At 41.7% G+C, this 27,370-nt stretch overlaps 1 protein-coding gene across 8 annotated transcripts in view; it reads left to right on the top strand.

The window, feature by feature from the left end:
• Nucleotides 1–27,370, top strand: part of nfasca (neurofascin homolog (chicken) a) — a 170,439-nt gene that overhangs the window by 102,971 nt on the left and 40,098 nt on the right. For 7 of the 8 annotated variants that reach the window (XR_005613116.1, XM_039612444.1, XM_039612443.1 and 4 more), the window contains 12 exons: nt 935–1,040; nt 5,787–5,983; nt 8,361–8,483; nt 9,973–10,143; nt 10,600–10,647; nt 15,077–15,188; nt 15,322–15,506; nt 15,582–15,713; nt 15,852–15,995; nt 17,930–18,041; nt 18,133–18,299; nt 21,463–21,610. Coding sequence is in view for 7 of the 8 variants with exons in the window: in XM_039612444.1 (XP_039468378.1) it covers nt 935–1,040; nt 5,787–5,983; nt 8,361–8,483; nt 9,973–10,143; nt 10,600–10,647; nt 15,077–15,188; nt 15,322–15,506; nt 15,582–15,713; nt 15,852–15,995; nt 17,930–18,041; nt 18,133–18,299; nt 21,463–21,610 (1,645 nt within the window). In the remaining variant the exon portion in view is untranslated. The remainder of the gene's footprint in view (nt 1–934; nt 1,041–5,786; nt 5,984–8,360; nt 8,484–9,972; nt 10,144–10,599; nt 10,648–15,076; nt 15,189–15,321; nt 15,507–15,581; nt 15,714–15,851; nt 15,996–17,929; nt 18,042–18,132; nt 18,300–21,462; nt 21,611–27,370) is intronic. The other variant, XM_039612442.1, reaches the window with a different exon arrangement.

Below are 27,370 nucleotides of genomic sequence, written 5' to 3'. Positions count from 1 at the left end.
CAGAGCAAACCTGCTGTCATTCACTCAGAGGGTCATATATGGTTGTTTTAACAAAGCCAGTGGCATTTGTTAAAAAAGGTCCAAACTGTAATATTAAAACAGCGCTGTGACTCCATCAACACCGTCATGAATCCTCACAAACGACCACTTAAGACCAGATTTGAATGCATCGTGTTTAAGTGCAAAGTTAAAACTCAAGAATACAATAAACATATTTTAACCTGAAACAGTCTAAACCTGGCCAAGCAGTTGCAAGTGAACGCAGAAGTATGCACTTAGTAAGCCAAAGTGAGCAGAGAGCCTTAAATGTCACTCCTGCAACATCCTCTGAATAGATGTGAGTCCACATTAGGAGGCTGCACTGTTTGCATGTGCTTCCATATCACAGCCTGGGTCTTTCTGACATGTCATTGACTTTGTTAAAAGTAAAATTGGGAAACAGTCTGCTGATGACCCGATTTTGTAGGACATGCACATTTGTGATGCAGCATGTGAAAAAGTGAGCCAAGCACAAATGCAATCAAGAACTTTCTTTTATTTCCAGCCTCCTTTTCCATCTCAGCAAATATCTCTCAAACTGGAATTTATTGAACAGTTTCTGATAAACAATGCTCCATTTAGTCCCAGGTCGTCCTTGTCGAGCAAACCTCTCAGCCCCCTCACGTAACACTTCCATACTAAACTCAACAGTGTAGTATAAATGTACTAGAGTTTTCATCAGACGTTGATTTATGGGCCTGCTGCAAGTGACTGTTTGTCTGTTTCCATTATTACTAAAGCACAGTAATAATAGAAAGTGTTTGACATCTTAAACATTCATAGAAAGTATCAAATACCATACCATGATGGCTCTTTACAAACTGTATTTTCTTCCAGTGGATGTGATTAGGTGGCAAACTTCTACCAAAGCTAGTGTCTTGTTTCTCTCTCCCAGTGAAGCAGCCCCCAACTATCATGAAACAGTCAGTAAAGAACTACATTGTGGACCCCAGAGATAACATCATCATTGAGTGTGAGGCCAAGGGCAACCCAGTGCCAACGTAAGCTCACTCACACACACGCACGCACGCACGCACACACACACACACACACACACACACACACACACACTCACACAGTCCCAACATGAGTCATGGTAAAAACAAAGCATTCATAAAGAACAACGAATGACACAGTGGAATTGAAGTTTTTGTATATAACTTCCATGTAATCAGTTTCTACATCATTATGGAAGGATTTTGGCACATCTTCCTGTTGCTGTGTTGCAACATTGTGCAGTGTTGTCACAGCTTTGTAGGCATTCATCTCCCTGCTGTCTCGACGTCCAGCCACACTGTTCCACTTTGCTTGATGGATCCTGACTGATTGGGCCTTTTTTTTTCAGCTGCTCTGGGATCATTTCATTTTGTTTGAGTCCAGTTTTGGCCAAATTTAGGCTGTCAGACAGATGGCCTCAAAACCATAAAAACCATAGACTTTTTAAAGGTTTGAGCTCTGGAGACTTGCTAGGCCTAGCCAGTCTCCAGAGCTCAAACCTTACTTGATATATGCAATATATTCTATTTGTGAATAATTGCGCCAAAAGCTGCCACCGTGCTTCTTGCTGATGATCTTGTCCATTCCAGTCTTATGTGGGTCTACAGTCATGTGACATGCTTTGACAGCTCTTTGTCCTTGCCCATGGTGATGGAGAGGTTGGAATGGAAGACAATGCTCCTGTGGACAGGTGTGCTTTATACATATAGTGAGACTGGATGAGGAGTTTTTGTAATTGATTGATTGATTACAGTATGGGTGTCACTGAGCCAGTCTGTGGGAACCAGAATTCTGGCAGGTTTGTAGGGAACAATACTGGATTTTTGCTTGATATTCTGTCTCTCTCCATTAAAATTACATTACCATAAAATTAGAGCTTGTTCATTTCTTTGTAAATGAGCAAACTTACAGATTCAGCATTTCTTCCTTTATATGTTTTACCTTTACTGTCTTTACTGTCGTAGAACATGAAAAAATATTTTACTTTTTTACTCCTACTACTCCTGCTACTTTAATACTGTTTATTCTCTAGCTGGTCCAGCTGGTGGTAGCCAGCTGAAGCGATGACTCAGCTGGACACATGTGCACTGTGTATGTTGCAACAGAGAGGAAACAAAAGTCTGGGAACTGCACAGGTCAAGGGAAGCAGGCTAGAGGGGACAGACATAAGTTAGTCCAGGTAATTTTTTGCAGAGGATTTCACAAAGGATTTTCCCACAAGGGAAGAAGCTCAAGCGTAAGCAGGCAGGTAAGTTGTAGAGGTATCTAATTAAGATTTGGTGGAGACAGACCAGCTCTTGCAGAATAGGGGTGCAATGAGGAACTAGAATCCACCGTTGGGCCCAGTTGATGAATGCACTCTGGAAACACAAAGAGAACTGATGTTAGTATAAGTAGGAAGCAAGGAGCCTGAGGAGCAACTAAATTGAGCTTAGTCACCACACTAGAGTGGCAGATAATCTAGCAGAGACTGGACTGCAGAGCTGGTCCATTTATACTGCTGCTGATGAGGCTGACAAGGGAGTGGAGAGACTCCGAGCACCACCCAAAGGGTTGTACAAGACCTCCTCAACCTTTCCTAGGCTCAGAGAGTTAAAAACACACAGTCCATTGGCAGACTATGGCAATCCTCCCCACTCAAAGGCCATCTACAGGCAGAGTACCGGACCCAACCACCTGAGACCTGTTGAAGTCTGTGATGAGGGAAGCATGGATGTGGAACCTTCTCAGGTTCATACCCTTCCAGTCGACGAGGTACTGGAGGACCAACCCCTTGTGCCGGACATTCAAGATTCGAGTAACCAAAAATGTGCTCATCAGGGGTGACTGTCCACATCTTGGGAGGCAGGAGGGAGTGGGTCCGTTAGCAGACACAGAGGACTGGTGACCAACAAGGTTTGATCTGGGACACACGGAGCGTGGGGGTGACTTTTCAAAAAGGAAGGTAGTTATACTCAGTATTGTAAGTGTTGGGTCCATCCCAACACTTACAATACTGGGCTTGTAGTCTCATCCAGAGACCAGCTGACCTCATCAACCTCTGCAGTCTTTTCTTTTCAGCCACTGTACAGCCGGCATACAACAGAGTAATGGCAAGTGTCAGCACACTCAACTGTAGAACAGTAAAAGTTCACCCGCACCAACTGATTCCTCCTTAAACCCTTCAAAAAGTGCAGCTGCTGCTGGGCCGTCTTCACAACAGGTGCTGAAAGAACCTCAGAGATGTGAGTTCTTAAAAAGTTTGGGTCAAGGAAAAGCCAGAAGAGAGCATTGGAGTAAATTATGGGAACCACAAGATACAGACGTTTGGATCAATAAAGCCATCCATAGTTTTAGAACTATTAATGTGTTTACAATTCAGCTATGCCAAGCACTGAGGCTCATACACAAATGAGCTGTCATATTGGTTTACATTGTTTGTTTTGGAGATTATGTATCGGAATTGCAGGAGCAGGGCCACGCCTCCAAACACGCTCCTTCCGGCTCTCATCTATATAGGTTCTCCCAGTTCTGCAAGCTGATCATTCTCGTTTACGTGCCCCACCCTCCCTCCTTGTTCTCCATTCTTTAACTTCTTCACTCCTATTCAGTACACGGGCATCTGCCAGGCCCGGGAGCTGTTGCCAGTCCCCTTCAAGGCCTTCCCCAAACCACAGCTCAACTCATGTCCAAGCATTCACCTTTACCTACTAAAACGCTGTCAAACCTAAAATGAGGACGTGGGCCCAGTGAGTGAATACCTTTCTCTGTCCCTCTGTTGCTCTGGAGCATTTGATGCCCCTTTCTCATATTGTTCTCACACATAGGGATGACACTTAAAGGAATAGCTAACACCAAGTCATAGCCTCACCTCTGTAAGTCAAACTCAGACCAGAGATACCACTGCTTACATAACTGGGTGTATGGGCAGCTCAGAACAGTGGTTCATTGTTTTACTGGAGACAGGAAGATTTTTGTGTTCACACAGATACGTACACAACCTCACAAACAGCCACTCAGAGCCACTACGCCATGTGCACATGCTGTGTCTCCTCTGCTTCAGTAATGCATCCAGTGGACATGGATCAGTCACCAAAAAGGATCGTTCACTTATTCACTTGCAATCAGGCTCTCACTACATGACACACACACACACACACACACACACACACACACACACACACACACACACACACACACACACACACACACACCTGGCTCAGTGCTCTGTGCTGCACCACAAACAGGCCGATCACAGCTGTTGCTTGCTGAAAAATAATGGGAAGCCTTAATTTTGTAAAGTCCCACGCCTCACTAAAACTAGAGCTGACTTATGTAACAATATTTGGTGTTCTTCACTAACCAACCACACAGCACTGGATTAAAGTATTACTAAAAGCACGTGTAGACTGTGTGTTATATTTGCACTGCTGTCATATAACAGTTGAGTAATATACAGTCATGTGAAGAAGAAAATACACCCTCTTTTAATTGTAGGGTTTTGTTTATTAGGACTGACTCAGGTCCTTAGAAGATACTAAAACAGTATGAAATGGAATGAAAAGTTCTGATGGATAAAGATGCTTTATCCTGGTAGACCTTCCAAATAAGCCATGCTTGGTTAGTCTTTATCAAACTGTATTGTGATGAACTTTTAACGTACTAAGATGAGGCCTTTGGAGTTTTTCTGAACTTTGTGTGACCTCAGGGTGACCTTGGTTGGTATGTATATCCTGGGAAGATTGATTTCCATTTGTGCATGATCACTCTCACTGTTGAATGAGGGACTTTCATTTGTTCTGGAAATGGCGTTGTGTCCATGTTGGACAGCACCAGTTGCATCACTAAGATTATTTTTGTGGTCTTTCCTTTTTAGCATACCAGAAAACTGCCAAACGTCGGCTTTTATACAAGTGGTCACAGTGTATATGTCACGTATTGGTTTCTTCTGATCGGTTAGTCGAGTGCATTGATCAGCAGTACCTTATGTCCCCTGGTAACAAGCAGAGAACTTTGGCATTTCCTGCTTGTTAAACAATGAAAAGATTAATATAATGGTGGTAGTGTGTCCTTAGTGTCTGATGTGTTTCCTATAAACCTATCAGCCGTACACTCACAGAAATGATATTGTCATTTACCTTTTCTGAAAGGAAAAGATTCTGTTCTTAACGCCACTTATTTCTACATAATGTATTTATAAATGTGACTTGCTGGGATTTCATTTGGGCTCCAGTCTGAGAAGGAAACAAAACCTTAGTTTGCAATGGTGTGGTGAAATTGTACTTTTTCACAAACACCCTACAAAATAGACTAGACAGAGGTAGTTAAAAACTAAGAAATGCAACACATACAAGCTATTACACTACAACATTGGGTAAAGAAATTGTACAGTGCAGTACAATAAGACAGTGTAAAGTCCTGAGTGGAGAGGATAAATAGGAGAAAATACAGGCTCATCTTCATCATGATGATGTTGTCTCCACTGAAGTTTCAGCTCAAGTGAAACAGCAACACATACGTCTAAACAATCGGACACTTTCAGAGAAAGATAAACGTAAAAATAATGTAAAACACAAACAAAAAATCGAATTTGAGTTTGATTTTTTTCCTTTTATTATTTGGAGAGCTGCTGTTTATTCGTGCTTATATTTTGCCCGGTGTTTCCTGCATGCATTTTCTTCGGTCAGTGTAGTTACACGTAGACACTGTCTGCTCTTGGAAAACAAGGTTATAAGAGATATAATTCTTTGATTTCTTCAATTGAATCTTAGGTTTTCATGGCGAAGAAATGGGAAGTTTTTCAATATTGGGAAAGATCCCAGGGTGACGATGCGAAAGCGCTCAGGAACCCTGGAGATCGGCTTCCGCAGCGGAGGCCGGCCAGAGGACTACGAGGGAGAATACCAGTGTTTTGCCACCAATGACTTTGGAGTGTCTCTGTCCAACAAAATCCTGCTCCGGGTCTCCAGTAAGATCACAGAACACACTAATTACTATTTACATGTCATTCATTCATTTTTGATATCCAGAACACACCCCTTGAAACATTGGAGTAATAAATGCATGCATGGATGGATGGCAGACAGGGGCGATTCTAGGATCAGAGCTTTGGGGGTGCTGAGCACCCAGAGAGCTGCCCAGCCAGGCAAGATAAACTTTACACGTCACGATGAGACTTCTTCCCCGTCTCTGTCAGTCCCTGCATCCTTAAATGTCTCCAGTTGTCCCGAGTTCCCTCTGACTGTCTCCTTGGTGCATTTAAACCCCTGTTCCTCCCTGTCCTCGTCGTCTGTTGTCTTTGTCTCCGTTATCAGTCATCATAATTTTACCATCTCTGTGCAAGTCTGCAAATTTCTTTATTAAATCATAAGATTCTTAAATTCATCAAGTCCCTCTGTGCCTGGGTCCTCGTCACAAAACATGACATCACTGTTTTGTACATTTTAACACAATTTAATCCCCACATTTGTGAAAGAAAAGCAAAACACTTTTTTAAAGTCTGTAACAAAACCATCAAATCTGATAAAGGTTATTTAAATGATGCTCATAGTGAGTAAGAAGTAAACTGAGTGCATGTTTTGGACAGAGATTCACTTTTAATGTGTGTGTATAATATAATACAGATACATAAAAAACACTCCCAAAACAGAATAAATTATTACAAAATATTAATAAAAAACTATAAAAATGGAGGCAACTCTGCCTGTGGTAGAATGTATACAATGTATGAAAAAATCTTTACTGCAGATACTAATTTAACTAATTTAATAATACTAATTTTGTGCTGTAAGATTTATGAGTTTCATGCTTTCATAGTGGTACTTGGGAGAGCTTGACATTTTTCTCAGGTGGTACACACTGTAAAAAGTTTGAGAAACACTGATAAGTGTTTCTCTGCCGCATAAGTCTGTATGCGGCAGAGAAACTGGACGGTCCAAAAGTTGGTCTACGTATTACTGGCTGAGGTTTTAGTAGAGTTGTGGCTGAACCACATAAAAATATATCATTAATTTTAATCTCCCCAATCAATGATAATGTTATGTTGGAATGTTGTTAAAGAGGGTCAAAAATGTTTCAACCCAGTTTGTTTTGCAGATTCTGTATTGCAGCTTTAATATAGGGAGGACACAACTTCCAGACTGTCTGAGTAAAATCAGGTTTTTTCTCTTTGTCAGTTTAATAGTTTCTGTTTTGCCTGTCACTGTTCCCTGTCTGTTTTCTTACCTGGTTCTTCCTGACCTTGTACTTTCTCCACATGTTCCCTCTTTCCTCTCTCCCTCTTTGGACTGACAATCATACACAAATAGATTGGATTCAATTAGATGAAAAATTACATTAATATGAAAAAAAAAAATATTAAGTTCACTAACGAAAAGTCCTCTCTCAGTGTACTTTCAACCAAAAGGCAAATAACCAAACCACATGAACATCTAATAAAAGATATAAATATTGAAACACTGATCCAACATTATCCTTTATTGATGGATCATTTGATTTTACACTTTTACCTGAATGTGGCTCCTGTTTTTGAAAAAGCTTCCTCATATCCATTATGAACCTGGCTGTCTCTCTGTACACACACACACACACACACACACACACACACACACACACACACACACAACAGGAGTTATAAGGTTAATGGGCATTCAGTCAGTTAGCTAGTTAGTATCCATTTCAAACAGGACAGTGGTAACAACAGCAGGCTACGGCCAATTTTAAGTTTTAGATTTTAAATAGGCTGTATACATTTCAGTGGGAGCAACAGGACGGTCAAATGTCGCTGATTTTACTACAGAGCAGGACGGATTGTAGGGTAGCAAACATCATTGGAAAACACATTTTCAACACTGCAGGTTACCTGGTGTAAGGTTTTTCAGCTAAAAAGAAACATGACTCCTATCTAACTACATAAAGAGTAACTGAAGGTTAAATGCTGCTAATATGTCCTGTTTTAATCCGGGCACTCCACCTCCGCTCTGCTGCGTCTCAGCTACCATCGCTCTGGCAGCATCGACCCTAGAGCCAGAGTGGGGGCGAGCTGGAACAAACCATTTTGGGAGGGGGGAGGGGTTATCTATACTTTTGTTGTTAAAATGTTCCGTCTCAACCAAGTACTGTATGCTTTTTATATTTTTAGTAGTGTGTCACACAAACAGCAAATATTGTCAAAAAAAAGTAAGAAATCTTTGGGGGTGCTTTGATTCATTGCACCCCCCAAAATGGGCTAAAATCGCCCCTGATGGCAGATATCTATCTCCACCAACAGCTCAGTGCTAATTGTATTTCTTATATTTTCAACTAATAGCTGAATCCTGTTGTTCATATTTCCCCCAATCCTCCAGAGGCTCCTCTGTGGCCTAAGGAGGTGCTGGAGCCAGTATCTGTGACTGAAGGCTCCCCACTGGTTCTACCTTGCAACCCCCCACCAGGTCTGCCTCCTCCGTTCACCTTCTGGATGGACAGCAGTGAGTTTCAAAATCCCCAAATAACTGAACCCACTTCTTTTTCGTAGTATGTGGTATCTGTTTCGTCGCTGTTAGAGAGACACGTATAGGAATCAGAAGCCAGACTGTAGACTGACAGGCTTCACCTATCAGTCATTCATTCTTAAGGATAACATGGTTGCTTTGTTAAAGTTCTTTAGCACAGCTACCTTGATATATGAGGTGCATTTTATTTAGGACTCCTGTGTCCTAAATAAAGTGATGGTTTTTCTGATTCTCATGCTGCTCTGGTCCTTAGGCTGCATCTGCACAAGTTCATGCCACTGTTAGCTGAGAGAGCAGGCCCCTAACCCTAACCCATTAGCTGTTGAACAGCCAGAGGCAAGAAGCTATTTAGTTAAACAATACTAATATTTATTCAATCCAGTCTATAATTCTCTATGTAAAACTGAAACTGAAATATAGACTGGACATTTGTCCTGCTTGAAAACTGACATTGCTGAAAATGGCTGTTAACCTGAACTGACCCGTTCACCGTAAAGCCTGTGACACAAACACAGTCGTAAACAAACAACAGGAAGCCGCAGACACACCGATGCATCATTAGGATTGCTGGCCCAGCTGCTGATTGGTCCTGGGGCTCTGTGTTAACGGTCAGATGGGTTATGTCACCCATTGCACACTTACAATGGGGGATGCTTTGCCTTGACATCTGTGTGAGAGTACTGGAGGTTTGTTTGTAGTGACTGTAGAATAACACATCAGCACGATTAACTTCAGCCGATGTTGATTTGAGTTACATGTGAAAATAGAAGCAGCAAACTGTCTCCAGTAACCCTGAAGAGATTGTTACTTCTGTGTTTGTAGGTTGATATTTTGGCTTTTCCAGAGATCAATGGAATGAGACAACAAAAAGCATATAATACCAAGCAAGTCCATGCAACAACGAATTGGGTGCAAATATTGGACCCAACAAAAACATGTTGGAAAGATACCTTTGTCACATGTCAGGACGCCTTTAAGGAGTGACATCATTGTGTTTTAACTGAATTGGAAGTTTAAAAGACATCAAAATGTTGGATAACCACCTGTTGCAGTCAGTTTAGTTGAGAAATTTAGTCGACCTCTAGATCAAACATAGACATACTTTTGGCAAATATAGAAGTGGTCTGTATTTGTTTTATTAGTCCCAGCTGCTCGGATGACATGGCCCCTCTTTGCATTCTTGCAAGAGGAAATCTTGCATAGGTACTAAAAAATGGAAGGAAGGCACTTTGACTCAACCAGATTTAAAAATAAAGACATATCTTTTTAAATTTCTCTGTAATGACCTGGAAGGACCACTTTACAGCCAAAAAGCTGTTTTACATCTTTTCAGTTACACGCTGAGCTTCCCAGAGCCACTCGAGCATTGAACGTTATTGAACTTGCAGCTGATAAATGAAATCCTAAACTTGTCGATGTGGTTTCATTCCTTCTCTCTTATTCTTCATTTCTGTCTGACCTTGAGATATGAGTCCAATCCCTCAGGATAAACGAGTGTCCATGGGTCTTAATGGAGACCTCTACTTCTCCAACGTTTTGGCCCAAGATGCAAACACAGACTACAGCTGCAAAGCTCGCTTTCTGTTCACACACACCATCCAGGAGAAGAACCCATACAAACTCAAAGTTCAGACCAGTAAGTACACACACACACACACACGCACACACACACACACACACACACACACACACACACACACACACACACACACAAATAAGGAGTTAGATCCTGAAGCAGTCAGTTGCCAAGTGATTAGTGCTGTCGTGTCATTAGAGCTGCTGTTTCCTGCTAAACTCTTATCTGCTTTGTCTGTTTTGAACACATACACTACTTTAACCCAAGTACAGTAAGACCCCATCTATCTATCTAGAGGGGATGTTATGACATGCATGAAACCATAACCTTTGTGATGATTTCCTAATGCTGCCTCAAAAAGATCAGATTGTCAAATGTTGGCTCATTCTTCCAACAGTTTGTTTGAACATTGAACATTGTTACATTGAACATTGTTACATTGAACATTGTTGTCAGGTTGTGTGAAAGTGTTTTTATGCAGATTGATGTGCCACTGTGTGTGCCTCTTGTTTCTAGAGGAGCCATACAATGACACATCTTACAATGCCTCTGAGCCCCACGGTGGTGAGTTTCCTCTTCCTGTCAGGACAGCTCGGTTTCCTGTTCACCTCCTAAGGGTGTAACATGGTGCTAACCTACTGACTCACTGAAGCTCAGTCTAACCTCCTAACTGCTCTTTACATGTGTAGAAGTGGGTTAGTTTCATACTGAATGTTACGTTTGGGTTGCTTTATTGTGTTTCTCTTAATGTTGGCTGTTTTTTAACTATTTTAATAATGATGTAAAGACAATAACAAGGCACAACTTAACTACCTATAGCTAAAGCAAATAACAATATTATCCCATAGTGCTGAATGCCAAAATCTAGGATATAGATTTTGAGCTAGATTTTAGTTGGTTGTTGTAGTCAGTGTATCGACTGTAAGAGAAATATGAAGCTTAAAGACTTTGGTGACTACGAAGACCCACATGGATCAGAAACACAGAGGGTTGTATGACTGAGAGGAAGGCCAAACCCTGATGTGGCAGTATAGAGCACAATGCATAGCAGCTTGAACGTGACAATACTTACACGATCTGCTTCTAACATTTCAGTAGTCTGTACCATAGAAATAGAAGGTGGCAATAGAGGCTCAGTGAGCAGATCTTCCATCACATCCCTGTGTCTGACTTTGTGCCCACCTCATGTGTTCCTCGCAGTTTGCCACTCATTTAGTCAAAAATAGATATGATGCATATATTTAGTGATGACGAGGGGGAAGCTGCTTGTAAAATACACTGCTGCACATTGAGTGTGGTTAACAGTGTATGCATTTCTTCAGTACCTGACAATGACTGTGTCTGAAATTTGATTGGCCAGCGGCAGCCCAGTGTTTGGATGGATTTAGATGGACGGGTTGATGATTGCCCCAATTTCAAATTCACTAATGTAAACAAGAGACAGTTTTTAGACTAAGTTTGTAATTAATCACTTTTGAAAGACTTTCTCACCTGGAGAGTAGATAGGTGCTGGAATATGGTGGCAGTGTGTTCTTAGTAATGGTACATGGGATGCTCTCCATAGCCAGAAACAGCAATGAAGGTAATGACCAATAGACCGAAAACTCACACTCCTGAGATGGGAACATTGGAGCTGGTAACTGAGGAATGCTTTGAGAAAGACCTGTGGCTGTGGAGATCTTTGAGTTCCATTAGTTGTGAGTTTCATGTGGACTGACTGTTCGGTACCACACACCTCTGGTCCTGCCACCAGCTCCCGGTTTGGCCCTTTGACTCTGTCTAAGGATGGAAGCCAGAAATGAAATGAGACTGCAGAATTCCTTTAAAAATTCAAAGGTGTGGTGGGCAGGGTGTTCCATCACGACACAACTTTAGGTGAGTTTAGACTGGCGAGTGGTAAGACAACCTTACTGAAATCCCTGATGAACCATCAATAAATTCCCCAAAAATGCCACAGCTGCTTCTGAGTTGTGTGACTTCCCTTCACCTGCCCTCTCTCAGTGATGAACACCTGAAAGAAAACTGACTGAACTTTTTTCTTCTGTACAGTATAGTTTGTACTCTCATAGTCTTCAGAGTACCTGAAGTACCAGTACTAGAGTACCAGAGTACTAAGCATCCAATCCAATCCAACTTTATTTGCTTTAAAAACAACAAAGTTGACCAAAGTGCTTTCCAATAATAAAACAGATATAGCAGTTAAAAACCATATATTAAGCAGACAAAGAAATAAATATAAATAACAATAAAATATAAATACATAAAAATAAATCAGTATATATATTAAATATTAAAACATGATTAAAATAGAAAATAAGATATACAATGAATAAAATGAACAAAATAAAAAGATTAAGAGTGACCAACAGCTGACTAAAACTGACTACAGGATGACTCTGATAATACTCCTTTTTAAAAGTGATTTAAACATTTCAAGTGTTGGGGCAGCCTAATATGGAGGGGCAGTTTATTCCATAATTTGGGGGCAGCGAAAGCTCGATCCCCCCGGTGTTTCAGTCTCGACATGGGGACAGCAAGGAGTGAGTGGCCAGTTGATCTGAGAGACCTTTGTGGAGTGTATCGGTGTAGAAGGTCTGACAGGTAAGAAGGAGCCAGGCCATTTAAAACTTGACTAAAACATGACTATAGTGGTTTGAAAACATGAGAATATCATCCAAGTAGACATAGATGAAGCAAGGAAGTCCCAAAGCACATCATTTACCAACGCCTGGAAGACAACCAGGACATTGGTAAGTCCAAGTGGTGTGACAGGGTAAATGCCCCAGGGGAGTATAGAAGGTGGTCTTCCACTTGTCACAATGGGATCGTAGATGTTTCGGAAAAGACTGTGGCTCTTTGCAGAAGAAGTTAAAAGGGAGAAGACAACAGATGTAAAGGTTGTTTGTTTTTAACAGTTCAAACCTCTAAAGTTAATGCAAGAAATGCAGCTCCCAGGGAGTAGGACGAGGGTGGGATGATGTCAGCAGCTAATGAGTGGTGGGTGTATTTTTCCATTGGATCGTGTTCTGATTTGGTGAGACTGTATAGGCAGCTCATGGCCAGAGATCGGGCACCAGGTAAGGATGTCAATAACACAATTGCATGGTTGCTGGGAGGCAGAGAGAGCCAATCATGATGTTCAGTCAGGATGGAAGACAAAAGTGGAAACGTAGACTGCAGTCCAAAGTCATCTCAATGTCAACTCTTGCAGCCAAATGCAGGACACTGAAGTAAAAGTTGAACAGGAACAGAAGAAAAACAAGTAATATAAGTAATACAAAGAAGTATTTTCTGAATGGAGTTGGCAGAGGGACAGGCAGATAATTCACTCTGGTGAAAATTCAGGTGGATTTCCTGAATTTTCCATGGATGTCCTGTTAACTTGGACTAACAGGACTTCCAACTTAGTCCAGGGTAGGCAAAATATAACAGAGTAACCCGTGGTACATGTGGAAGCCACAGTAAGTACAATGAGCTGGCATCAACTGAGGGATTTCTACAGGAAGCATGAAGGGAATGACCAGCTGCACACAGCTGTGTTATTATCCAACAGCTTCCAGAAATCTGGAGGAATCCCTACTCTGACACACACACACACACACACACACACACACACACACACACACACACACACACACACACACACACACACACACACAGGAAGAGAGGGAGAAAATACAGGAAGAGAAAGAGACATACAATGGTGGGTCGACACAGCTGGACTCCCAAATGGTGGTAGAAATTATGCCATCCTTTTTGGGCAGAGAATCGTAATGTGTGTGTGTGTGTGTGTGTGTGTGTGTGTGTGTGTGTGTGTGTGTGTGTGTGTGTGTGTGTGAGATGGAGGAAAATGATCCTTTATTGTTCCTGTTGATAAATATGAATGACATGACATTTAAATGAATCTTCCAAAGCGTGTGTAGTATTGAACCATGTGTTATCAACATTTTTGTAAACCCTAACATGCTGTGTGCTGGCAGCAGAGTCATTATTAAAGGATCACATATAAACATAGAATAACACACAAACTACCCTTAATTCAAGTAGAGCGTACACAGATAATCTCTGTATTAATTATGCAGACAGTATTGTGAAAGAACATGATTTGGGAAGATGGGATATGTCCCCGAGGGATGAAGGAACAGACATTAATGACATGATGAATATTGAGTGTGGCATCACACTGTTGTCTGAGAATGAGGTTGTGCTTGTGTTACAGCAGCAGTGAGTAAACATGCACTCAAAGGTGTCTGAGGCTGGTCCTGCCACCATCATCAGCTCAGCGATGGGTGCCCGGGTCTGGATTTGTCTCATTCTCAGCAGCTCCTTTGTAGACGCTCGCAGCTTTAATCCATTATAGATCTGCATCACAAAGTCGGCTGCAGCCAAATTAGTTTCACATAAGCCTCGGCAGGCTGCATCTCTTTGCTGGATTCTACAGCTGGGATTGGATCAAAGCTTTTTAGTCCAAACTGGTTACCTCAATGATTTAGAAGAGAAAAAATATATGAAAGGTAAAAATGTTCCGTACATTATATGTGGGATTATTATTTATTTTTGCTTCAAAGGTGCTAACATAATACCCAATGCTATTGTGTGTGCCCTTACGTGTAGTTTCATGTGAAGCCAAAAACACTCTGAAATCAAAGTGTGAATAAAAGGCTACAAACAAAAATAAAGTGTGGGAAAGTTTGATTTAAGCTTTTAATGGCCGGCTTTGCCATCCGCGTTCCCTTGGTTAACTTAAACAAACATCATTGTTTTTTATCTTAATCACCTTATTTCATTTATTTCAAAATAAGCCAGAGAGTGTTGGACCTGTTTACAGGTCACTGTGACCTCAGTGACTGCACAGAGCCAAGCCTGCAAGGATTCACAATAATAGTCCTAGGTTGATTTTAAAAAGAGGCTGTTTAACCCATGGAGAAAGTGAGTCATGCTGCAAAGATAAGTGAATGTTTCATTTGTGTGTATTATCGTGTCACATCTTCAGACCGTAAAGTAGCAGAGTCCACGCCGACCTTCCTCTCACCATCAGGAAGTGAGAGCTCCAAAATGGTGCTGCGAGATGAGCAGCTGCTGCTGGAGTGTATCGCTGCTGGACTGTGAGTGCACTGTCACACACACGTACTGCGTAATGATAAGATTATGCCATTTATTTGAAAAGTGAACAGTGGCACATGAACCTGAATTTTGAAGCCAAAGTCTTGTCTTTCCTACCGTTGCTTTCTCCTCCAGTCCAACACCCATCATCAAGTGGTTTAAGAAAGGTGGGGAGCTGCCAGGGCAGAAGGTGAAGTTTGAGAACTTCAACAAGACCCTGAAGATTGTTAGTGTGTCAGAGGAGGATGCTGGCGAGTATGTATGCATGGCCAACAATCATTTAGGCACCATACGCCACTCCATCTTTGTTCAAGTTAAAGGTGAGTAGGCTGTATTGGCTCTGTGTTTCTATGAATGTATAACTTGTGCTAACATGTTGGCCTTGTGTCCAACAGCGGCTCCTTACTGGTTAGTCAAGCCATCAGACCAGGTGCTAGCCCCAGAAGAGACTGGACGCCTGATATGCCGGGCCAATGGCAACCCTAAACCTCACATTGAGTGGCTTGTCAATGGGCAGCCTATAGAGAGTATGGTTCTTTATAATTATTGTAACAGAATATCAGCCTTGTTTTTTATGAATTAACATCAGTATATACGACAGCTATCAACAGTCTTTTCTTTGTCTTCCTGTCTATATCATCTAACCATCCTCTGCCCGACTGCAGGCTCTCCCACCAACCCAAACAGACAGGTGCTCGGAGACACCATCATCTTTCGCTCTGTGCAGATTGGAAGCAGCGCCGTGTACCAGTGTAATGCCTCCAACGAGCATGGCTATTTGTTAGCCAACGCCTTTGTCAACGTTCTTGGTGAGACACAGAAGTGGGAGCTTGATTTCAAAATGGAAACAGAGCAGTGAGGCTATTAGCTCTCCACAGTGCATCCAGAGTGTGCTGTAGTTCACTGGGGTCAGGACTGGTTTTAAAAACCTTTCTTTAAACCTTATCCAGAAGTGACCATAGTGGTTACACTGCCAGGTAAAAGTTTGGACAAGTTTGTTTTGTTCTTTAAAGAGTTTAATCACCAATTTATCATCAAAGTTCTTGTGATTGGAGCAGGCAGCACTTTGTGCAGGAGGACAGTTGATAACCAATGTAGTGATATGTTATCGCTGACCAGCGCTTTAGATGTTGGTGAGCAGGCTGAAACAAAGAACGGCTGCTGTGCTGACCTGCGTTCATGTAAACTCATTTTTTTACTATGAGATCCATGAAACACACACACACACACACACACACACACACACACACACACACACACACACACACACACACACACACACACACACACACACACACACACACACACACACACACACACATTGTGTCATTCATTACTGGAATCAGTGGTTTTCAGAGGCAGTCTGTCAGTTGTTTGATCAAATTTAACATTAATTTAACCTCCAAAATAACTTTAACATGAGGTTAGTTGGTTAATCTTCAAATTAGTGTTTGGAAAAACACCTGTGTTGTGTTGCTTGTTACTACTATTTATAATGATATAATCATTGCTGTGTCGTCGAATTTAACATGTATTCTTAGAGGTTACCTAGAAATGTGGTGACCGCTGTTGATCGAGCCCTTAATTTAGTTTGCCAGGACAAAGACAGTGTTATTCTTCACCTCTGTCTGGCTTTGGGATAAGAGTCATAGTCTGCACCTCGACTGGATGGCAAAGTACTCATTTTCTATCATAAAGTACCACAGATAGTCAGTAGTTGGTACTTTTATTTGCACCTTGAAAAAAGTTGAAATATACTCATACATATTATTGAGGAAGTTTAAATGTTGCTCCTAATGATTCCTCATGAGCCCATTTCCTCCTGCACTTTTTATCTTGACATAGCAAGAAAAATGAGTCAGGATAGATTACCTAATTATTGCAAAAAAATTTAAATCTTGCAATTAAAAGATGTATTACAAAGTAATACCTGTATTATTGTCAGCCTAGTCTATGACCTGTCTTCCCAATGTGATGTTTGTGCAATGTATGTATGGTTGGAAGGTTTAGTGCGCATGCATCAGCCAGCATGCAGCCTGCTGTAGCCCATATTTTCCTAATTAATGAAGTATTCTGATTCTGAGAGACAACAGGAAATAACTGACATTTTGTCTAAAGATAACTGCATTCAAAACCAACAGAGCACATGATCAGTTACATCTCTCTAATCTTCTGCCCAGGTTTAGCCGGTAAAAGCAAAATGACTCTTTGAGTATAAACATACTGACAGTTATAGGAATGAGTGCTTGTTGAGAAGGAGCCAGATAACTTTCATACTGGACTTATGTTTGAAGTGTGATGGTTGTTGGTTTATGGATACCCTTATTATACACTGCAAACACAGGGTTAGTTCACACAGGAACCTTCTATGCAAAAAAGTATTGAGTTTTCCTAAAATAATCATAATTACATCATATTACAGAAATGGGTCTATTATGGTATGTTATAATGTACACTTCACACCGTGTACATTATAACATACCATAATAGACCCATTTCTGTAATATACTTACACATCTATATTATTGCTAATATATATATTGTAATATATCTATATCACGGCTAAAGCACTTTCTGGATGGATGCAAACTGCATTTCGTTGCCCTGTACCTGTGCATGTGCAATGACAATAAAGTTGAATTCTATTCTAATTCTATTCTATAATTGTGTTTGATTAAATGCTTGTAAGCCTGTGTAAGGGATAAAGCCTGGTGAAGATGTACTGTAATCCTTTTTCCTGTAGACCTGCCCCCGAGGATGCTGGGCCCCAAAAACCAGCTAATAAAAGTCATTAAGAACAACCGCACCTTCCTAGACTGCCCCTTCTTTGGTTCCCCTTTACCGGAGCTACGCTGGTGAGCATCTAAAGCTTTTTGGTCCTTTTACAGGAAAATGACAGCCAGAGTTCAGCTGTTAACCATGTTTATGTGTTTTTATTATGTGTAGGTTTAAGAACGGACAGGGCAGCGGGCTGGATGGAGGCCAGTACCGTGTTTACATTAATGGTACCCTGGAGATAAAGCGGGCCCAAGCAGAGGACGAGGGAACCTACACCTGTGTGGCCAGCAGCATCTTGGGAAAAGCTGAAAACCAAGTGCGCCTGGAGGTCAAAGGTTAGATGTTAAAAATGAAAAGTGAATTCATGAGTGACATAAGCTCTGCTCGAGCAGGTCTATGCCTGTTCAACAAATGTGTAGCTATCTGAATGATTTCCTTTCATTGTGCCAAACAGCCTGCACTCTGTGACTATGTGCAAATCTCATGTGCCTTTTATTAAATGTTAAACTGTGACAGAGTGAGAATGACAGAAAGAGACAAAGAGGACGTAAACATGCACCCACATAGCAAAATTGGTATGGCCCAGATCTGGCCCACACAATGTGCTTACACATGACCCACATACTGCAAAGAATGACGGCCCTTTGGTGGCCCAGATCTGGTTTGCCAGAGGTGGCCCACACATGGGCCAGCACAAGGCCAGTTGCAGACACACTGGTGGCCCTGTGCTGGCCCAGAACAGTTTTAGCTCTGGCCCCAGATGTCAGCCTAATGTGTACCTTAATCAAGCCATGTAGTAACATCATGTGCCGGAACATAAGAGTGCAAAAGCAACATGACGAAACTGTTCAGACAGTGAATGAACTGATTCTTATACAGCGCTTTTCTACTCTCCCAGATTACTCAAAGTGCTCTATGTAACACGCCACATTCACCCAATCACACACTTTCTCTAAACTGAGTGCTTCCTAACTTCTTGACATACAGACTGGAGGAGCCAGGGATCAAACCACTAACCTTCCGTTCAATAGGTGACCTGGTCTACCTCCTGAGCTACAGCCACCCAGTGGTAAACATGAGTAAACCCTCACCAGGTTTTGGATAAAGTGTACACTCACAAACCTGTCAAACCTACATTTGAAACGTTGGCTACTATAGCAGTATAGTATTGCAACATGGCATTTGGGTCTTCTAACTGAAATAGGAAAACAGGAACATAAACAGTGCCATCTACGCCAAGCCTGGGGCCCGTTCTTCGTACCTCGCTAAGTAAGTTAGCTGGATTTGAATGTTGACGATTTCGCGTGATCTTGGATCGTTCGGTTCTCCGAAGCTCATCTGGGACTTGCTGTCATAGCAACAGATCCGTGGCGTAAAACCTGCTCGGGAGCAGGCTTACTTTATGTAAACAGGATTAGATCGCGGCCTCTCAGGTATGTCCGCTGCAGTTATATGAAAGCAAGAGCGATATTTCTCCACTGTTTTACCATAAATAAATATTATCACTGTCACTAAAGATAATGCAGCATTTGATTCTTTTATTGATTTCATACAGATACATACAGGTCATTTCCGAAAAAAAGGGAAATGTACTATTAATCATTCTATTACATGTAGTAGATCATGTCAGATGTAATTCATATTTTAGAGTAGTAATAGTAAATTACTACGTGCAATCAAGATGACAGACCACGGCTATAAAAGTGAAGGTGGATTTGGGAAGTCTGTCGCAGCCATGTCCTGTCCGTTTGTACGCGAGCAAGGAAGGTGCAAGATTGATAAGGAGAGTTTACAGAATTTAGCGTATATTGCGGGATAGACGGGATCCTTTAGCTCAGCGCGACAGTGTGCTCATAGAGAGATATCGATTCTCCCGTGAGGGTATTATTTACTTAACACTCTCTCTCTCTCTCTCTCTCTCTCTCTATGTGTATATATATATATATATATATATATATATATATATATACACTTACTGTACTGTATATACTTACTCCCGACTTACTGTGCATGCTTCAGTCACCCCTTGCATGGGAACAGGTAAAAGTGATGGAGTGTTATGTCAAACTACACACAAAAAAAACCCACAATGTCAATAAATGTCACAGTACAAAAGGGGTGTGACGAGGGGTGCAGGACCACCACCTGTCTTTATTTGCTCTGCCCTTTTCTTGGTTGCTGTTATAAACAAACAAACAGATTATTTCAGGGTCTCTTGTCATAGACTAAAAGCAATATAAGTGATAAATATTACCATTCTGTGGAATATTCTTATATTTCACTTTTACTTTTTCCCATGTTCTAGTGGGTCCTGTTGTGGCTCTAATGTGAAAGAGGATATGATGTAATATAATATACTGTGGTATAATATAATATCACATGATATAATGTAATATCATGGATCACTTACGAGTTTAATTTGTCAGCAACTTTCTGCCAGCCCTCTCTCCTTGCTTTTGCAGCCTTTGCAGTGTTCCCCTGCGTTTTAATTAAACTCTGAAACTCCTGATATCCCTCAATCAAGAGTTCTTGGTCTGCTGCCGTGAAATACTGAGCGCGCTCCTTCGACATCTTCGCCGACCAATCACAGGGTTGCCGATCAATGTTTCTACTATCGATGCGTAGCCCCTTTTAAGCCACCCAGTGATCTCAGATTACTTCATCCAGCTATACTAATCGTCAACAACAGGTGTGTTCGGAGAACCGGATTAGCGAGCTCAAAGTTAGCGCGATGATTTGATCTTGGATGTGTCATTTGATCTTGGATGTAGTAAGCGAGGTACGAAGAACGGGCCCCAGGTCCATATTTGGATCACATACCACCTATCATGCCAGAAGTCAGCCAGCAGTGCTGGCTTGACACCAGATCCGGGACAGACCTGTCTGCTATGTGGGCAGAACATCTTAAATCAACATTTGCCGACCTTTGTTTGACTTTCACTGAATCAAATGGAAATTTGAACTTGTTTTATCCAAGCCTGTCTCCAGTGAGCCAAAGCATTAGAGCCAATGATGAAAATAACATTGCTTACCTTTATTACATGTCAGGGTACATTAGTAAGACTGTTGAAGCTATTTGTAGTCCTGTCTAAGTCACATGTTACTCTTTTCTTAGACCAGAGGAGAAGGGCAGAGGTTGGTGGGATGGCTGGACATACAAAGCACCTGACTTTGCTGTTGGTTGCATGATTTGTTTTTGCATGTTAACTGTACTGTGTGTTAACTGGATTTTTACACAAAGGGATTGTATTTTTATGCAAATAAAGTCACCATGATTCAATTTTCTTGCACATTTTCTTTATCTAAATCTTTGCAGCTTATCTCATATTGAACATGTAAAGAGATGGAAAGAATACGTTTTGGTAAATTAGTCTTGTTTTGGATAAGACTGTGGCACCTGACAATGCATCTCCACACAGTATTATCTACCACATGTATTATTGGATGCATCTAAAATCTTCATGTAATGTATTGCTCTTCATCTTAACTTTGACCCAGAGCCAACTCGCATCATTCAGGCCCCCGAGCACCAGTCAGCCATCAGGGGCTCCACAGCTCGCTTCACTTGTAGGGTGACGTCTGACCCCAGCCTTCCTGTCAGTGTGGCCTGGATGAAGGATGACAAGCCTCTTTACTTGGGATGGAGGTAATGACCCCTGCTTTTGGTCTTTTTTAACAACCTGTGCTCTGCTGTCACCCTCTTTGTCTCTGTGTTACGTCCCCACGAAGAGGTCTAGGGGGTGTGAGTGTGGGGACCAGTAACAAATGGGTCCGGAAATAGAATAAAAAGGAAAACAGACAAAGTTGTTCTAAAATAATATAGTTTTATTACAAACAATATAGTTTTATTACAAATAACCTTAACTTAAAGAGCCGGCAACACCGTTTTATCAATAATGCCAAAGAAACAAAGGAAACAGTTACAGCAACAAAAGAAAACTACCAAACAACTAAGGGAGGCACTTCCTACTTAACTCCTCACCACGGGGAGACACTCTCGGGGGCCACAAGTCCATCTACTCACTAGTCGAAGGAGGCTGTCTGTCCAAAACCTAGCAGGAAAACATGTAGAGCCACAGAGGGGAAAAACCACCTTGCTCACAGTTCATCCCCTGCTTATATAGCCTCAGAGGTGATTGCTGACTGTGCCCAGGTGGCAAACGAGGCTAACCAAAAGCAGCTGTGTCCTGGGGAGACAGGAGAGTGAGAGAGACAGAGGGGGTAGGAGTGGCAAGAGAGGAGGAGGCGGAGAGAGCGGGCAAACACCCCACCCACACACTCCCACAGCCTCACAGGATGTAACACTCTGTTTCAAGCCTGACTAGCCTGACTGCTCTATGTCTGAATCTAACAACAACATTTCACAATTTAGTGAAGGGTATTAGCATCAGCTGTTGGCTGGCCTGGGTGTGGTTTGCAGTGCTGTGATTGGTGTGTAGTTGTAACAGTGAATTGTACTGAGGCTGTGTTACTAAAAATGAGTATCTAGTCCCAGTGTTGTGACATGCAGGCAATCCGTAGTCCTGACAATGACTCTTCAAGACCTAAAGCAGAACACATTCATGGTTACATAGTGGCACAAAATGAGCCTCCAAACAACCAAAAAGTGTTGCCTTTCCAACAGTTGAGTCCTGGTCAGTTTGAATGAGCCAAAGGGAAGGTGAATCCTTAAACCCCTTCATCTCTACAGCGTGTGTCAATAAAAGATCAGTGTCTCTTTCTAGTGTTTTCAATGGGTCCATTAAATTACAGATGCTGTACTGGGATGTCAGGGAGTACCCCCACCCATATCACTCCAACCTACCCACTGTTTTTTTCCCAGTAGCTATGTATAAAGCATTTGTAGTGAAGGGTAAAGCTTCAGCCAGGGTCCATGAGTCAACGGGTTTGTTTCAAACAGCCTTAGGAGACTCTATGCCCGAAAAGCTGGACTGAGTGTGTAGCTGCAGAAGGTGAGACGAGTTTAAAACATGACTGAGAAACAGAATCTCAACTTAGATGTTGTTCTGTTGCTGGAGATGCTAAGCAGGCCAAGACCCAACGTTATATATGATGATGGTTTATAGACTAACAAAAGTACATGGTTTAAAATAAGCCCTCCCTCTGATTGAGCTACCACTAATTTCTCCTGAGGAGCAGCTGGCTATACTCAGAGGTGGGAGGTAATGAAGTACAAATACTTTGTTACTGTACTCTACTTGAGTAGTTATTTTTCTGGCAACTTTTGCTACAGCAAATCTTAAGAAACTATACAAACTAGAAGTATATAACTTATATATATAAAATAACTATAATTGTGCAGTATGCATATGACCTAATGATATATCAGTGGTTACTTCAGAGTGTTTATCAGAGTGACGTAGCTGAGACAGTCATCGATGTGCACAAGACAGACTGGGTGATGGCAGCGTAGAAGATGACCAGCAGCTCCTGTTGAACTTTCTGAGTTGCCACAGGAAGAACCTCATCTGGGCCTTGTTCTCGACAGAGTGGATCACTTCAGATTCCTTAGGATCCACCTTTTTATGATCTGAAGTGGTCCTCACATACAGACTGTTGTTGAGGATGGTGAGAGGGCGGAGCATCGGGTAGTTTCTCCAAAGTCCACTGGCAGTCTGTACCAGTGGACCAGCTGATCCACCTCCGCTCAGACTCATCATCATTCTGGATCAGACCGATAATGGTGGTGTCATCAGCAGGATTGGGCAAGTTACTTTGAAAAAGTAATTAATCATAGTTACTAGTTACTTCTTCAAAAAAGTAACTGAGTTAGTAACTGAGTTACAAGTTTCTAAAAATAATGAATTACTTGAAAAGTAACTATTGCGTTACTTTAAAAAAAACGTTTAACCCTCTGGGGTCCAGGGTATAATTGGCTGTTTTTGACTACTTTTGATTTTCCCTCCACATTTCACCTTTAAAAACTATTTACTTTGCCTTGTTTGGTATCATCTTTTTCAGCACAACCTCACATGTCTGAATTTACAGTTATGTTTTCATTTTGACTTACTGTATTAACACAACTGATCTAAAATCAGACAAAAAACACATTTTTTTTACAGTAACAACCACAAACTTGTTTATTGAATCATATTTCATAACTTTAAATGCAAATATAAATTGTAAATTTTAAAATCCTATGCACAAGTTTTGCAAACAAAGTTATTTGCAGCCATTTGAAACCATTTACAGAAAAATCAGGTATTCTGCATTAAATAAGATGCCACACAAATTATTTGTGCCACTGCAAAATATAATTTCTGTCCACTATAAAGGAGAACATGACAGCCTGATACCTGCAGGCCTGACAGCAGCAGGTGTATCACTCCTCCTGTTCTCTACCTGGAGACAGCAGTCGCCTCATTGTTCTGGCACACAACACAAAACTATCCACAACACTACAAACTACAAACATGCTAAACGTCACAAATCTCTCACATCTCAAAACTCTCTCTCTTTTTCTGCTGTCTTTCTTTCTCTCTCTCTCTCGCCGTCACTCCAAAAATCTGTATCTATGATTGTACGATCTACTGCACAATATAAAGCGCCTTGAGGCGACTGTTGTTGCGATTTGGCGCTATATAAATGAAATTGAATTGAATTAAAACTTCCCCCTCTTCCTAAACAACCAAATGTCATGTTGCGACTGTTTTGCCCCCTTAGCTCCAGGTGTTGTGCCAGAAAGTGATCGTCAGTAATGTGACCGCGCCGCATTTTCTTGTTAGTAACGGTAACAGCGTTGTAACGATAGAAATAGTAATTAGGCAACTGCTGAGGTTGCCCGAGGTTTATTTGAATGCAATTTGAATGTAATTGTGGGAGGGTGTGGTGGGCAGTGCCGCTGCAGGGGAGGCGAACGCACCTTCGTGGCATCACAATCACGCCTCGCCAGCTTAAGATTGGTGTACAGACCTGTTGTGGGGTTGCTGTTGTTGTTGGTGTGTGGCTGGCAGCAGGGAAGCTGCTGCCGAGTTGTGTGAACAAGTAACCGCAATAAAGAGAATGTTCAAGACTGGTGAAACGTGGTCGTGCCTCATTCCTGCCACAGTAATTTCTCCTTATTTTCTGTGCTCATGTTCTACATAGGATTTTATAATATCAAATGAAGAATATTAGATTTGTCTCCCTTAAGGAAACCTTGAATTATTATTTTTGCAGTAGCGGTGTCTCTCTTTCAGGTAACTGGTGCGTCCAGCAGACTCAGTTTTAGATACAGGTCAGGAATTCTGAAAACAGTTTGAGACAGTCACAAACCAGGCTACCCAGGCCCCAGGAGAGCCACCCCAAAATGAGGTCTTACAGAGCACACAGGGCCGAGGTGCCACTGAGTGGAAAACAAGCAAAGTCTGTAAATGAGACTTTCCACACAAACAGACAAAAGGAAGGCAAGGTGGGCTGTCACAGAGACCATTGGCTAGAGATGACCATGTGACTGAAGCAGCATTCAGTTGAGCTGTGTGGACGTGGACATCTACACATCTATCAGTTTTGACGAGGTGACTTTGTGTGTTGTGAGTCTTCTTTGGTTCCACGTTTGTGCTTTACTATCAGAGCACTTACTTTACTGAATTTTGTACAGTGAAGTTACTTGTTGTGATATAGGACCATCTGTGTCATGGGGGTAACAGTACTTTTGGTTAATGTGGCAGTAATCCTTGCATGACAACATGAGCCACTGCTGGCTCCACTTAATGTTGGTCACATGTTACTGTTGCGTGTTCTTTGTAGCAACATGTGATCTTGATGTAGGGGCATCCATGTTTGCTCAGAGATGTCCACTTTGGTTCTGTGGTGGAGTGTGATGCTTTTTGGTATCTAAAGCTTATCTGCAAGGTTTCCTTTTGCTTCAGCTGCTGATCTGTTATTGGTCTACTCGAGTAATTTCATATGTGGCTGATGCACATCTGGCTCCTCTTCCAGTTTTTACTGTAAAAAAGTCTGATCTGGCCTCTCTGTTGAGGGTAAGCCTTCTGTGTTTACATGCTTGAAGGCACCTCTTGATAAAAGACTTCATGATAGGCCTGTCTCGTTCTGTTCAGGATTTGGCTAGATGTTGTGAAAAGTCTGAAATGATCCACTTAAGATGAGTCCAAACCTATTAGCCCCTGTTATGAAATTAGAGAACACTCTTGATTTCAGCGTGAACATGACCATTAAAGACTAAGTCTTTGTTTTGTATAGTGAATCTGTTTCCAAAATAACAATGTCCACTAAGTTTAATTAGCATATTTTATTGATACACCAAGTTAAAACAAGAAAGGGCAAAAATGAGACATCCAAAATTATTAGCCCCATGGCCATTAATAGTCAATACTGTACACTTTCTGAGACACAACTGACAACAATCTCTTAGAGTAGCTCTTTACGAGGTTGGCACAGTCTCCTGAGGGATTTTGGCCCATTCCTCTATTGCAAATTGTTCTAGCTGGTCCAAATTGAATGGTTTCCAAGCATGGACATTCACTTTGAGCACTTGCCACAGATTCTCAATAGGATTGAGGTCTGGGCTCTGTGCGGTCTACTCCAGAATCTTGGTTTTGGTATCCTTGAGGAACCATTGGACTAATTTTGATTTATGCTTTGGGTCATTGTCTTGTTGGAAGACCCAGCAATGACTTAAGCCTAGACTATGAGCAGATTTCTGCATATTCTCCTTCGAAATGTCAACATAATTTCTTTTTTCATGATGCAACCAAACAAGGCTCCCTGTGCCTGAGGCTGCAAAACAGCCTCACAGCATGATGTTCCCAACTGTGTTCCTGGGGTTGAAGGCCTGTGCCTTTCTTCGCCAAACATAAGCAACAACTATGTGCTGAAACAGTTCCAGTTTATTCTCATCAGACCAAAGCACAGACTTCCAAAACTCATCTTTACCTTTCAAATGTTCATGGGCAAACATCATTTGGGCTGTGATGTGTCGCTCTTTGACTAAAGGGGTTCTTCTGGGACGATGCCCCTGAAGTCCACCACGACCAAGAGCCGTCACAACTGTGTTCCTTGAAACATCAACCCCAGAAGAGGCCAGGTCAGCAACAAGCGTCTTGGCAGATGTCCGGGGCTTCTTGCTGACATCTGTGACTAGTTTCCTCTCCAGAGTTCTTGAAATCTTGTACTTACGGCCACGGCCAGGTTTGCTTTTTACAGAATTTGTCTCCTTATACTTGGCAATGATGCAAGATACAGCAGTTCTAGACACTGTGAATTGCTTGGAAATGGCAATGTAGCCTCCCCCCTTATCATGAGCCTCTACTATCTTTGTTCTGAGCTCCAGAATTATTTCCTTTGTCTTTGGCAATGGTTTCAAAGCTGATTGGTTAATTACTCTCGGTGTTTTGAAAGCAAACATTCACATAGGGCTAATATTTTTGACCACCCCATTTTTTATTATATTTGATATAAAGCAAGC

The sequence above is a fragment of the Oreochromis aureus genome, linkage group 5 (genome assembly GCF_013358895.1).
Source record: "Oreochromis aureus strain Israel breed Guangdong linkage group 5, ZZ_aureus, whole genome shotgun sequence".
NCBI lineage: Eukaryota > Metazoa > Chordata > Actinopteri > Cichliformes > Cichlidae > Oreochromis > Oreochromis aureus.
This window is presented reverse-complemented; position numbering and strand designations above follow the sequence as displayed.